This window comes from Muntiacus reevesi, chromosome 22 (genome assembly GCF_963930625.1).
Source record: "Muntiacus reevesi chromosome 22, mMunRee1.1, whole genome shotgun sequence".
NCBI lineage: Eukaryota > Metazoa > Chordata > Mammalia > Artiodactyla > Cervidae > Muntiacus > Muntiacus reevesi.
The window spans coordinates 44,246,685-44,262,201 of record NC_089270.1 but is presented as its reverse complement, the minus strand read 5'-3'; the positions used below and the strand labels follow the sequence as shown (position 1 = coordinate 44,262,201).

Genomic DNA, 15,517 nt, shown 5'->3' with positions numbered 1-15,517 from the left:
TTCAATTATTTAAAAACTTCCCCCTCCCCCTTATGAATTTCCTAGGGTCTTTTCCTCTTCCTCTTTCTCACCAATTCTAACTAAGCGCTATTGCAGTACATTGGAGCAGTATTACAAAGTCTGGGCATTAATGCGAAGATGGTAATGTTTCAGCTATAGTTTGGGGGTCTGGATGATCCTAGAGTTCCCTGTTCTGCCCTGCTACCAATAGCTGAAAATGTCATTAGATATATGGGATGAAAACTATCAAGTCAAATGTGGTAATAAGTCAGTAAACAAGAAATCTGATTATGGCAAGAGGTAGGAATGTAAAAGAAGCATTACCCACTGAGAGGAAGAAAAAAACATAATATGCACACTAATATTTCTAGTATGTTTTATGTTGACCCATTAAATATGGAACCTGTTTTGGCCTCATGGAAGGATGGATGATTTTCCGTAGAGTCCGCCAATGACAGGCCTTTGAGGATTTTGAAGGGGAAAGGTAGCCCTTATGTATAAAATACAGTTACAACCATGTGAAATATCTTCCTGCTGGGTCTGGTACTATGGCAGTGCACTGAGATGCTTAAAATTTCAATTCTTGTAAAATATGGAAAATGACAGCTGATAAGGTCTATAAGGCTGCTTCATGAATTTCACATAACTTGGAATAGAGTCTACCCATTGAGATGCAAGGCTGAAGAAAAATTCCATAGAATGAGGAAAGGCTGCACTTACTATTTCATTCTTTGGCCAATACTTTTTATTATTTTGGAGAACTATACACAGACTGCTTTATAAGTATTTTCATTCAATATAACTACTGTTAATTACAAATCAGTATTATCTTCATAAAAAGAACACAGCTTTAGACTGTTTTAACTGGAAATATAGCAAAGAGCACTAAGTACACTTACAGAGTTCACATTCTTGAGCAAAGAGATGTCACTTGCCTTCAAGTTCCTAGGGGATGCCAGTGATGGACCCTAGGGTCCTATGGCAGCAGTCCTCTGCCATGCAATCATAAAATACACGGCAAACTCAAGAGGAACCGCTCCTTTTCCACCAAAACTCCATGGCCAAGTTTAGGGCCTCCAGAGTCAGCCAGGCTTGGGTTGCTTACTAGCTGTGTGGTCTGGAGCAAGCTACCTAACCATCCCATGTCTCAGTTACCAAATCTGTAAAATAGAGACAATGATCTCCTAATGGGGGTTTGAGTGTTAAATGAGACAATTCATCCAAAGCAAGCTTTATGTCCCCTAGTGGGCAAAACCACCCTCTCCCCTTGACCAATGATTTTAACAGGGTACTCAGCACATAATGAGTGCTCAAAATCCATTAGTTATCATTTTATATTGTCATTAAGGGCTTCCGTGGTGGCTCAGATGGTAAAGAATCTGCCTGCAACGTGGGAGACACAGGTTCGATCCCTGGGTGGGGAAGATCCCCTGGAGAAGGGAATGGCAGCCTACTCCAGTATTCTTGCCTGGTGAATCCCATGAACAGAGGAGCCTGGTGGGGCTACATCCATAGGGTCTCAAAGAGTCAGATGTAACTGAAGTGATTTAGCACACACACAGTGTCATTAAGGAGCAGTAACTTACAAAACCTCTTTGTTTCTTTCCTTGGCCTTGATGAGAACATGCAGACAAGCAGTCAAATGTGTGGAGTAGGGAAGGATGAGCCACAAACTGGATTACCATCTCCTGAAACTTTTGTTAATTTTTTTTTTTTCTGCCACTAAGGAGAAGAAGGTGACCCACCCCTTGGCTTATTCCTGGTATTCTCAGATTTTACCAGGCTCGGCAGATGCCCAAGTAAAGAGAATGTTGTCACGTTACCAAGCTTGCTGTGCAGGAAGAGGGCAAACTATAACACGGTTAAATCATTTGCATGTTATTCCACAAGTTGCGCTCTGGTGAACCACGTCATCTGCGAATGTAATTTTCATGTATTTCTTCACCTCTCACCTTCTACCACCGCTATTACTTAACCCACTGACCCAGATAGCTGCTTATTAACATTTAATACATGTCGAAATGTTAGTGGGCTTTGAACAAAACGTGAACAAGTTTCTGACTTGCTTTTAGCTCTTCGCCCTTGAACCATTACATGAGTAATTCTTTACAGCTCTGCTCTGCTATTGCTATAAACATGGCACGGAATTTTTTTTTTTTAAAGATAAAAATGAACAATTTATGAAAAGAGTTGCCACCCCCGAGACATATAAGCTTTCATTCATTTACTGAATGTTGATGAGCCCCTGTTATGCTGGACGTTCTGTGCTAAGGGCTTAATGAGTGAATGTGGTGGTGATTTTCCAGTTGCTGTTCTGGTGGAAGCAGGGGATGGGAGAGCTTGGGAGAAACAGACAGGTAAGTGGGTGATTATAATACAGAGTGAAAAGTCCTAAGACCCAAAAGGTGTGTCAGCAGTCACACCAATTGAAACACACAGTGGGGTCCCTAACTTAGCCTTCAGGGGTTAGAAATGTTTGCTGCCTCCATTCAAAAACAAATATAAAGAAAATTATCCCCGTTATCCTTATAAATAAAGAAATAACTAAAGCAAGTAAGTGGATAAGTCAAATTGATGATAAAAATACAAAACTCTAGGGAATTCCTTGACAGTCCAGTGGTTAGGACTTCGTGACTCCATGCTTTCATTGCCAGCCAAGGGTTCAAATCCCTAGTTGGGGAACTAAGATTCCACAAGCCATGTGGTGCAGCCAAAAAAATAACTACAAATCTCTGTCTGACTTATTTCACTTAGTATGATAATCTCTAGGTCCATCCAGAAATTAACACAACATTGTATGTCAACTATACTTCAATTAGAAAAAAAATTCAGTCAAGGGGAAACCTGAAAGTTGGTGACATCTGAAGTGTGTATGTTGGGATATGCAAAATGCAAAAGTGTTTGAGGATAGGAATGTTTAATTTGACATAAGTATTTATTAATTCCTAAGTTTCTTTCAGAAAATACTTGACACAGCTAAATTTGGCAAACAGCAACTTTTAAAAAATTTTTTAAATGATAAAAGTAATACATGAACCGACTTGAATAAATGTTAAATGACTACAGAAAGAAAAAGAGGAAGAAAGTGAACCTGCCTACTTCCTTCCCCCTTCCCCAAATCTACCCTCCTTGCCTAAGATGAACAGTTAACAGTGTGATGTGTATCCTTTTAGAAAAGTAGTTCTATGTTAGGTGGAGCCAACTAAAACTGCTCTTTCTCTTGGTCAAAATGGTCAAATGATCAACACCTTTGTAGGATTCCACCTAATATTTAGTCATCTGACACATCCTACTCTGTGACTTGCCTTTTTCTTTAGCAGCATATCTTTAAACTCTATGTGAATAAACAGAGATCAACTGTATTTCTTTGTCATCTAACATCTCTAAAAGGATCATTACAAAAGTAATCTTGAGATGACAGATTAAGGCCAATGATGGTGGAGCTGCTGGGAAAATTACTCATAATTTGCTACCATTTGAAAAATGAACGGCTCGCCTGAGGTCAGCCTGACCAGAAGACCAGTTCCTTCCAAGGGGCCCAGTGTTCCTGGTTAAGAAGCTTTCCAGTTTGCAAACAAAAGAATGCCCATCCCCTCCCCTGTGTTAGGCTGGGTCTTGTTGCCTCTTGTAATTTACCTTTCAGCCACACAGCGTTCTCCCTCCGCACTGCGCCGGGCTCCAGGCTGTCTGGGAGAGAGGCTGGCTGGCTCCAAGACCCAGAGCCCGTAGTCTGCGACTCAGACTAAGTTTTTGTGTTAACAACAAATGTTAACTTGGTTTCTGATGACTGCCAGAGTCTTAGGCTAGTACCCTACCCTCCTAGATTGTTGCCTAGTATAATTTTTCATAATTGCTATCTTTCATAATAATGCCCTCAGAGTGCAATTTGAGTGGAAGTAGCCTTGGATTTATGATCAGAAAACTTGCCTTTAAATGTCTGCTCCATTGTTTATTAAAATGGATAGACTTCGGCCAAATCGCTTCTCCTCATTGAATCACAATGCATTTTAATAGCTATAGAATTAAGATAGTAAAAAAAAAAAAAGATCTTTCATTTACTGGGTGTTTTACTGTATATCAGGTACTGCTTTCAGCACTCTGCATATATTAACTCACAACCTTGTGAGGTGGTTGGGGTGCTCTTTTAACCCCATTTTACAGATGAGAAAACTGAGGTGCAGAGGTTAAATATCAATAACTTGCCCAGAATCACATAGCCAGGGAGCAAAAGGAATGCAAGCCAGAGGTGCAGTGCTTAAAGAAGTTTACAGAGCATGAGAGGCTTTAGCATCTCTTCTTGGGGCTTCCCAGGTGGCTCGGTGATAAAAAACTCACCTGCCAATGCACGAGGTTCAGGCTCAATGCCTGGTTTGAGAAGATGCCCTGGAGAAGGATATGGCAATCCGCTGCAGTATTCTTGTCTGGGAAATCCCACGGACAGAGGAGCCCACGGGGTTACAAAGAGGTAGGAACCACCGAGGGGCTGAGCACACACACGCACACACACACGCACACGCACACGCACACGCACACGCACACACACAGCATCTCCTCTTGGCCACAAGGGCAAAGAGGTGGTGTTTGTTTGTTTCTTTAAACTATTGTCCCCATATGAGAGTCATCAACATTTTGGAGCTGGACAGATTTCTGGAGAATCGCAGCAACATGTCCAGGGCAAACCTCTCATGTTAGGGAGAAAGATGCTGGGTCTAGAGCATTTAGGGGAGCTGGGTTAAGTTTAAGCTTGTTGATGAGCTTGTGGGGGCATAGATCTTGCTGTCCACTACCCTCAGTCATTCCCATGGTTTTTCCCACTTGGTTTAATACCACAAACAACTTAAAAAACCAAACACTGTTTATTGTGGAGAAAGTTAAACATCACCAATAGTATAATGGGCCCCAAGGGTCCCACTACCCAGTTTCAACAATCGTTAGCCGCTTGGCCAATCTGGCTTCCTCTGTATTCCCACTCACTCTCCACCTACCAGCCCTCACTGGATAATTTTGAAGGGAATCTCAAGCATTATGCTAAGTCACTTCAGTTGTGTCCAACTCCCTGTGACCCCATGGACTGCAGCCTGTCAGGCTCCTCAGTCCAAGGGATTCTCCAGGCAAGATTACAGGAGTGGGTTGCTATTTCTTCCTCCATCAGGCATCAGACATTTCATCATAAAAAGTTCAGTATATATCCAAACTATAAGGACTCATTAAAAAAATATTTATTGAAGTATAGGTGATTTATAATATCATGTTAGTTTCAGATATACAGCATAGTGGTTTGGGTGGGTTTTTTTCAGATTATATTCCACTAGAGGTTATTATAAGATGTTGGGTATAATTCCCTGTGCCATACAGTAAGCCTGTTTTGGTTATCTATTTTATGCAGTAGTTTGCATCTGTTAATCCTATGCCCCTAATTTATCCCTCCTCCCACCTCCTTTTCCCCTTTGGTAACCATAACTTTGTTTTCTGTGAGTCCTCTTCCATTTTGTATATAGATTTATTTGTTTTTGTTTTTTATTTTACATATAAATGATATCATATAGGGCTTCCCTGATAGCTCAGTTGGTAAAGAGTCCACCTGCAATGCAGGAGACCCCGGTTCAACTCCTGGGTCAGGAAGATCCACTGGAGAAAGGACAGGCTACCCACTCCAGTATTCTTGGATTTCCCTTGCGGCTCAGCTGGTAAAGAATCCACCCGCAATGTGGAGACCTGGGTTTGATCCCTAGGTTGGGAAGATCCCCTGGAGAAGGGAACGGCTACCCACTCCATGGACTGTAGTCCATGGGGTCACAAAGAGTGGGACAACACTGAGCGACTTTCACTTTACAGTATTCATCTTTCTCTGAGTTATTTCACCAAGCATAGTATTCTCTAGGTCCATCCACGTTGCTGCAATATTTCATGGTTTCTTTTTTAAGGCTAAGGACCCTTTAATATTAGCACAGTGCTATTATCTAAAAAATAACAATAATCTCATCAAACAGCCTATCAGGGTTCCAGTTGCCTGCCCCATTCACCACTCACTTAGGCCCCTGGTGGCTCAGATGGTAAAGAATCTGCCTGCAGTGTGGGAGACCCAGGTTCAATCCCTGGGTTGGGAAGATCCCCTGGAGGAGGAAATGGCAACCCACTGTGTTTTCACCTGGTAATTTCCATGGACAGAGGAACCTAGTTGGCTACAGTCCATGGGGTCGCAAAGAATCGGTCATGACTGAGCAACTAACACTTTCAACTTCTTTTAAAATAGTTAATTTGCAGCAAGCAAATTTTGAACTTTCAACAAGTACAAAAGACTGTGGAAAAAACAAAAAGACTGTGGAGGATACAGAGATGGTAAAAAAAAAAAAAATCCTTACCGTTTGGTTCTGAGCAGTTGAGGATGAAGTTGAAAACCCACTATCTAAGTGAAATAAACCGTGTGCAGAGGGAAGCAGCACAGGATAGATGTTTGCTCATTGGTTGCCTGGGTTCAAGTCCATCTCCACCACTTGCTAACCAGGTGACCATAACTAAGTCACTTGATCTATCAGTGCTCTCTTCCCCTTATCTGTAAAATGGGGCTAAATATAGACTGACCTCTAAGGGTTGTTTGGAAAAGCAATGTGTTAACACAGGCAAATAGATCAGCACTTGACGCATCATAACTACTCAACAAACATTATCTATTATTATTATACTTGGAAGTGGTTATGACCCATTAATAAGTCTTAAAGGCATTTCATAGCAGAAAGGTGGGGAGTTCCGGTTATTATGCCAGGAATAATTATAATATACAATAATAATTACTATGGACGATGATGATGAGGATGAGGATGATTATTTTGGTCAGGATTTATTTTTTTAGTGTGCAAGTCAATTAAAGTTAATTGTCAACCACAATTTGCTAGTGATTTTGCACTTGCATCCTCTTTCTCATTTTCTCTCTGGGTTCACATACTCCTCCAAGCTGAGGTCAGAAGGACTCAATCCCTGCAGACACATCTCCAAGACATTTCTGTCTTAAAGGGCCCAAGGGATAGAAGAGGTCTGATTCCAAATTGAAACGAGATAGCCATGGTGGAGAGGTTGCTATAATCTTTATGCTTAGAATAACCATTCCTCCTGGATTGTTTGGTTTATGCCTTCAAAGTGTCTCGGGCCCCTTCCTCACGCTCACCCCTGCCCTTGCCTGCTCTGTATATACCAACCATCTCCACAGTTACTTTAAACACTGGGGGCCAGCAAACAATCACAACCAGAGCCACTTCTGTCACTGGGAATAGTTTCTGCTACAGCACGGGAGTACCGAGGGCCATGTTAGTATTGTTATCCCATCAATCGTGGAAGCAGTTTCTATTAATCAAGAATGAAGGGAGTTTAACATGTACACATGACTATATATAAAATAGGTAAGCGACAAGGACCTACTGTATAGTGCAGGGAGCTGTACTCAATATCTTACATAACCGATAATGGAAAAGAATCCTAAAAAGAATATATATATACATATATATACACATAATATATATGCATAACTGAATCATTTTGCTGTACATTTAATAACACAACATTGTAAATTAACTATCCTTCAATTAGAGAAAAAGCAAAGAATGAGGGAAACATCCCTAATCTGAGATCATTTAGTTGCAAATTTCAAGAATGGCAAGAAGATTAAATAATTCTATTTTCTCCCTCCCTCACCAATCAGGATACCTCATTTATATGTATTCTTTTTTTGTGTGTTTTAAATACTTTTTTCCTCCTGGTATTTACTTGACCATTTAATACTTTCAATCTTAAAGTAAGTTTTTCCTCCTTCCTTTCTCCTGCAACGTGACTTCTTTATCAGAGCCTAAGAAAAATGTCAAAGGTGAAAAGGTCATGGCATTTAGTGTGTGATTAAGACAAACTTGGATTGCACAAGTTTATGACAACAAGAATAATTTCAGAAAAAGAAGCTAGATTTCTTGGGGCCCAAATAAAATTTGGTAAAATAAAAATTAAAGAAAAAGGCACCCTGTTAGATACACATTTATCAGTAATTCCATCTTGCCGACATTCAGTCCCTACTGTGTGTAGGGACTTTGTCTTGTGCAAGGCCTTCAGTGAGACCCACAGTTGAATTACAGCGCAGTTTCCTCAAAGAATGTATTATTTAGCGGAAAGGCTATGACAAGGTTAGAAATAATTCTAATCAAAGGCAAGGAAAGATATATGACTTCAGAGATGCCTGAGCCATGTGCTGTGGAGATTTATGGAACACAAATGTGACTCTTAAGTTTAGAAATACTTCTGATTCTGGGAAGTAGCAAGGATTTAGATATGAGGCCCTATTGAGCTGATTTTTATTTATTTATTTTTTTTACAGAGACCCAGGAGGAGTACTTGCTGTTAAGTATAATAACCTTTTAGAGTCATCTTTTAAGTATAAAAAGTATACATATATAAGTATTAAGTAATGTCCAAAACATATATTTAAGTACTAAGTATTAAGTACTAAAATACAGAATATGTATATATTTATATATACACATAAAGGACTTTAAAAATTGACCCCAAATCCCTAGAGGAAGAGGCGGTGTCCCACTCCAGCATCCTTGCTTGGGAAATCCCACGGACAAAGGAGACCGGCAGGCTCTCCTCCACGGGCCCACCAAGAGTCGGACTTGGAGTGAGTGAACACGGAGGCTCTCTGCCCGCTCTGCCTGCCTGGCTTGTGAGATTTCAGTCCCAGATCAGGGATCGAACCGACCGGCAGTGAAAGCACTGAGCCCGAACCAGCTGGACCACCGGGGAATTCCCTAGATTCTGTTTTCATCTCCCCTTTCCTGCCAGCTGGATCTTACAAATCTCCCTCTTCTGGTGTTCTCACCTCACCCTACAAACTGCTCAAGGCTTCCCAATCTCCCTGTGGTCCTTTGCCCCATCATCTCCTTTTTTTATACCACTCAATTTCTTGAAAATGTGTCTAGCAATAAATCCTAGGCTCCATCTCTTCACCCTGAATGTATCACTCAAGCCACTGCAGCCTAAATTCTGGTGTCACAAACTCTGTGTGTGTGAGTGTGTGTGTCTAGGTGTGTGTCTGAGTGCAAGAGTATGGATTTAGTCACCAATAACCTTGAGGTTAAGTAGGGTGGGGAATTATCACAGGAATTAAGTACCAGGGTTATGGAATCAGCCTGCCAAGTGTTCGAATCCTGGTGTAAATTTAATGTAAGTTACTTAACTTTCTTGAGCCTCAGTTTCCTCATCTCTAAACTGGGGGATACAAAGAGTACCTACCTGGTAGAGTTACTGTGAGGTTGAAATGGGTTAGTTTCCATCAACATAAAGAATTTGGAACTTGCTAGGTGTTGCCATTTCCTATTATGCTTATAAGGCAACAAGATGCATTTCTATCTTATTTGACCTGCTTAAGAGATAGGCAACACCTGAACACGCCCATGCCCAGTGAAATCTCCTTGAGCCATACATAGCTTTCTTTGTTTGCCTTTCTGACCCTTGCTTATCAGGATCCTTTGTGAGAACTTTTTCTGCTTATCCCCTAAATGTGGGCGTTTCCCTAGGTATGACATCAGCCCCCTGTTTTCCTCACGGGGGGACACTCCATTGGGGTGACCTTATCCAAACCCTTCGCCGCCTCCACTTCCCTATGGCCAGGACCCATGCTGAGCTCCAGGACTGCACGTCTAGCTGCCACAGCATCCATGAGCACCTCACGCCCACCAGGCCCATCTCCACATCCTTCACGTTCCATTACAAGCCTGCCTCTGTGTCTTGCTGAAGGGAAGCACATTGGAACTGACATCAGAAATCCGTCCCTCTCTCCACTCCCCTTCCACAGCACAGTTGGGGATCAAGGTCTAAGTTCTGCTCAGCATCTCTTTTTCACCCTTTCTCACCATTCTCACCTCCATTAACTTAATCCAGTTCATCACTCTTGTGGATCACCACATCAGGCTCCCGGTAATTTTCTCAAGTTTTGGCTCCTTTTCATTTACCCTTCATTGAGTCTTCCCACTCTCTTTGCAAAATGTAAATCTGAATCACATCTGGCCCCAGAGTAGTCCTGTAGTGACTCTTCATAGCTTCATTCTCCATCAGAGGATGAAGTCCATGGTTCTTGCAGGAATGGTCCTTGTTTATCTCTGTGGTCTCCCATTCTTGTGAGGCCCTGATGCCCTATAGCTGTGCTGTGAAGAACTGCAGAGTGGTCCATCTGCCTCATGCTGGTTCCTGCCTCTAGCCCCTTGCATGCCTGCTTCCTCCCTCTCCCTCTTGGCCCTCCTCTCTTCTGCATACCTCAGAATCTGCCAACTCTTTGTGGGAGCTTCATGAGGCCACTGTACAATATGATCAAGGGTCTCCTCTGCATTCAAAACATCACCCTGTGCAGACTTGTTAGAGCACGTATAATGATTTCATCTTTGAGCCCCTGATGTGTCCCTCTTCTGTCTCTGCAAATCCCATGAGGACAGCATCTGTGTCTTGTCCAACTCCACATTCCTAGCACCAAATAGAGCACACTCGGCACACAGGTGTTCAACAAACACTGCATGAAAGCTTGTCCTAAGAGCACACATCATCCTCTTTTGTCCTCACTAACTGTGAGCATTATCGCGAAAACAGTCTACCAATAACGATCATACACTCATTTCTCCCATTTGATGGACTTTCAAATCATTACTGGAAAAATACTATCAAGGAGCAAACTTGAAAATGACTGTCCCCTCGATGTAGTAATTCCATCTATGGGAATCTATCCTAAATAAGTGATCAGAGGCAGGGACGTTTTATTCACCAAGATCATCACCAAGTAATTTATGATAGGAAAAAAACTGGAAAAAATAGAGGAATGATGAAACATCCAGAATTATGGTACATATATAGGGTTGACTGAACATTACATTACCATTATATGGTATATTTCCAAAGTACTGATAATGATTTGGGACAATGCTTGTGTTATGATTAGTGAAAAAGCTAGATAGGAACCTACCAAATACTGTAAAATCTTAAATCATATAATGAAAAAAAGTTAGAATAAACAGAGAAGAAAGATTCAAAAGAAGCATAACAAAATGAACTCTTCAGTAATTATACCTTAGGTGATTGTTGTTTCACTCATTATAATTTTTGATATTTTCTAAATTTTCTACAATAAGCATCTTTACTTTTACAATCCGAAATAAAACAAATTTGAAATTACAGATTTGGGCTGTGTGAGGCTATAGTGAACCTTTCTGGTTCTCTTTGTGCAGCAACATTCCTTCTCAGTTTTCCTTTGAGAACACAGCTCTCCACATTCTGAAGCCTTGTGATGTGGATGAAGTTGGCCCCCAACCCTGGCTCCAGGGATAGGCATGTGACTCAGGCCTGGGCATGTGACCCAGGCCTGGCTGATTCTTATGTTCCATCTGTCTGGTTTCAGTGACTGGTTCTAGATGAGCATGTGACTTAAGCCAAGTCAGCACTTTTGTAGGAGATGTTCCTGAGGGCAGAAACGCTCTGCTTGCATCTGCAGTGAGCTGTTAAGTCTAGAGCTGCATATGAAGTCAGGAAAGCAATACAGGGAAGCATTGCTAAAGGATGGAGATGAAGAAGAATGCATGTGTGTGTACACATATAAACACATCTTCATCTGATGACTGAGCTCTTAGACCTAGGAAAGCCTGGAACATCATCATCCCTGGACTTTCCAGTTATCTGAGCTAATAGGTTTTACATATTTTTGTTTGCATAAGTCAGTTTGAGTTGAGTTTCTACAACTTGCAATCAAGAGCCCTCACTAATACAATTATGAAAACAATAAAAATATATAAAGTATAACTCATGAAAGGGTGCAAGGGCTACCACAAAATAGTACAGAACTGGTCCCACACATCATCCCCTGAGATATAAAATATTTCCATTATTATAAATGTTTCTACTGAACACGATCTAAAACAGTGCATTCCACTGGCATTTCACTCATAGCACCTTCTACATGCCTCCTTTTAGGACAGAGCTAGCAGAGGGTATTATGAAAAATAGCTAATAGCCCTAAAGGCACTAGGATTGGTGGTTCTCTGCCATGCCTGGCCTTAAACCTTTGTTAGATCTGGGGAGATTTGGGGTGTTCTTAAGGGGAGTTGGGATGAGAGGGTGTTTAGGGAAGTAGTTTTTTGTTTTTCTCAATGAGTACAGAAAGATTCCAATATTCTCCCAACCAATATGGCCATCCTGGGTATATACAGGCTGAACATGGCCCCTGTTAACAGATATTATAGTTTCTTATTAGGGTATCTGTTTTTCCACCTGGAATGAGAATCCTCTAGGCAGAGACTCCATCTTATCGGTTTTTGTAGCATATGCTTACCTAGATGCTCATAGGTTTTTTTTGAATGGAGAACAGGAATGATATTCCAGCATTGTATAATTCTCTATTGTTTTTTTTTTCCTGGATAGAAGTTTCCTGCCTAGAATTAAATTGCAATATGGTCTCTTTTCATCCAATCTTCTGAAGACTTGTTATCCTCTCCAATATCAGTTGATTGAAGAAGAAAATCGTAAATTTTCTCTCTTAGGCATAATGTTGATATTTTAACGCATAGCGATTTTTCTCCCCACTATGAAATGATTTTAGAAATAAATCAAGATCCCAGAAACTTATCATTGCTCTGAGTGGTACCTTTTATCTCTGTCATTTTCAGAAAAAGATGTGGTCTGATGGTCCTGAGTACAGTACCCTTTGAATTTCAGTCATCCCATAGCTGTGTGACTTGAACCTTTTGCTAGGACATTGGACTGTGGGTTCCCACACTTGACTCTAAGGATTGTGGCAGGGTGCCCACACCTTCTATGAACAATGGTCCTCCCAGTGCCTAGCTCCTCCTTGCTCTCCATAGACACTTCAGTGCTTACTGAATGAATAAATATATTTAAAGAGAGGTGGTCATATATCCATATTGATCGAGTAGTGATAATTTTTAAGTGATTAGCTAACTTTAAAAGCTACATTTCTTTGGAGAAGGAAATGGCAACCCACTCCAGTATTCTTGCCTGGAGAATCCCACGGACAGAGGAGACTGGTGGGCTACAGTCCACGGGGTCGCAAAGAGTCAGACACGACTGAGCGAATTCACTTTCCTTTCCTTTTTCTCTGCATTAGCTTGCTTACCCTCCCCCTATGTTTTCCTTTTCACTAATAATTCTAATGATTTACAGATATTTGCTAATTATACTGGAGGTCCAACCGCAGTTACTTGTAAAGAATGTATGTTATCCTCTTGCCTCAGCCCCCGATTTAATGTTTGCTCGTTTGTGGTTTTGCAACACCCCCCATATTTTATGGTTCCTGTTAATGTTACTATTCATTGGTATGACAATTATGGTTTAAAAAAAAAGGTACATTTCTTAAATCAGTTTAGGTCCTACCAACATGGAACAAGGGAGCTTTCAGTATGAAATAAGGGGAGAAGAACTGGTTAATGATAAATTTTGGCTGCTACTTTAGAGAAGAGTCTAAATGCATCTAAATTATTCCACAGCTCTTTCTTATGGGCACTTTCCATTTATTTTCCATTCTGAAGAGAATGAAGAGGTGTCTTACTGATTTATTAGAATGCAGAGGGAAGACTCATCATACTTGGAGTCAATCTTATAATGGCTGGGTCTCCCCTCTTTTAACTGTGTGATCTTGGGCCACTTTTAGAACTGAAATAATAAACCTATCTGCTCTATCTACCTCACAAAGCTGTTATTGTGAGCATGAAATAACATTCAGCATAAGGAGGAACTATAAAACCCTACACAGATACTGTTGTTTCCTTGGGTAAAGCACTTCCTAGGCCGTGAAAAACTTGGCTTAAGAGGATCATTTTACTATTGTTCTGCTCTTGCTACAGGCTAGGAGGAACACAAGAACCCCCACCCTTGTAATACCTTCTGATAGGCACAGAAACAGTACAAGGGGGGAAAAAAAAGACGCTCAGAAGGCTTTTAGTACAAGAACTTTGGCGCAAATGGGTTTAAAAACTCGAGCTCGCAGAGTAAACTTCACAAGGCCCCTCCCTACCCCAAAGCCCGAGTCTCCAGAAAGGTCTCGGCAGCGGCCAAGCCGACCAATAGAAACCAACGGTGCTTTTACAGGCCGAGGAGCAGGTGCAGAAACAGCTTTAAAAATTACCTACGCCTGGGCTCAGCCTTCTACCGCAGCTCCTGGCGCCACGCTTGGTCCCCTCGAACAACAGAAATACAGGAGAATGTCGGGGCCCAATTCCGCTCCCCCCCAAATTCCTGTTCCCCGCGCCCCTCCACCACCAGCGGCGTCCGGCCTCCGCCCTCGGGAGCTTGCTCGAGGGGCGGTGGCGGACCTTTATTGTCTGGGGAGCATCTGCCAGGTGGCGGGCCGATCCCCTGATGTGCGCGCGGTGCCCAGCTTCACAAAGCGCGCGGCGGGCAACACCACTCTCGTCCGGGAACATCACCGGGGCGGAGAGGTGGAGAGATGTATGGGCTCTGGGGGTCGTGGGCGCGGGGCGAGGGCCGACGTGCCCACCCACTCCCCGCGGGCTCAGTCCCCCGGGATCAGCACCTCGCAGGAGCAGGGGTCGGACGCCGCCGCCAGGGAGCAAGACCCAGGCCGGAGGGAGGGAGGGGCGGCGAGGAGGGGCGCGCAGAAGGGGCGTGGCCGTCGCGCAGGGGGAGGGCGCTGGGAGGAGGGGCCGCGGCTCGGCGCTCGCGGCTCTGGGGGCTCGGCTTTGCCGCGCTCGCGGCACTCGGGCGAGAGCCGGAACGTGGAACAGAGCTCCGGTCCCAGCGCAGCCACCGCGATGAGAGGCGCTCGCGGCGCCTGGGATTTCCTCTTCGTTCTGCTGCTCCTGCTCCGCGTCCAGACAGGTGGGAGGGCGCTGCGGGTACTCGGACCGCGCCCCCCCGGCGCAGCTGCGCCCCGTGAGGGTCCGAATACGTTGGGGTGGCTGGGGAGAGGGGGCTGCCGGCCCCTCTGCTGCCGGTGCGTTTCAGCCTCTGGAAGATTCGGGGCGGCCCCGGGACTCTCCTGCGCCCTGCCCGGCTCACCTGCGCCGGGAGCCCTCGGCAGCCAGTGGTGGGGGCGCTGAGCTGCGGGTCTTCCAGGAAGGCGGGCGGCGAGGGGCTTAGGCTGAGGGCAGCGGGTTGCGTGTGAGTTTAGGGCTGCTTTTGTGAGGAGGGCGAGGTGAGCGGGGTCAGAGGCGGGCGGCGAGGGAGTTCTCACGCAGCGCCTTATCTCCGCCGGCCGAGGCGCGGCCGTTGCTTCCTTTTGTTAAAAGTTGTGCGTGAGAACCGGCCCGCGGGTTCTCAGCCGCGCCGAGGGCGAAGTTGGAGGAGAGCCTTTTCTTTGCTGCGGCTGCTTTCCAAACCGCGGCGCTCTTTGTGCCCCAGAGCTGGGGACGCACCCGCTGCCTCCTCTGCTCCAGGCGCCACGCTGGACCGGAGTCGAAGGCTGCGGCGTCCTCGGTCCCCCGGTGTTGCTTTCAGCAGCGGGGAGCGTGCGGCTCTGTGGCCGCGA

General features: G+C 43.8%; 1 protein-coding gene across 4 annotated transcripts in view; it reads left to right on the top strand.

Annotated features, from left to right (window-relative positions):
- Positions 1-14,741: 14,741 nt before the first annotated feature.
- The window catches only part of KIT (KIT proto-oncogene, receptor tyrosine kinase), a 91,056-nt gene continuing 90,280 nt past the window's right edge, over positions 14,742-15,517 (top strand). For all 4 annotated transcript variants that reach the window (XM_065914436.1, XM_065914435.1, XM_065914434.1 and 1 more), the window contains exon 1: positions 14,742-14,868. In XM_065914436.1, the coding sequence (XP_065770508.1) occupies positions 14,802-14,868 (67 nt within the window). In that variant the 5' untranslated portion in view covers positions 14,742-14,801. The remainder of the gene's footprint in view (positions 14,869-15,517) is intronic.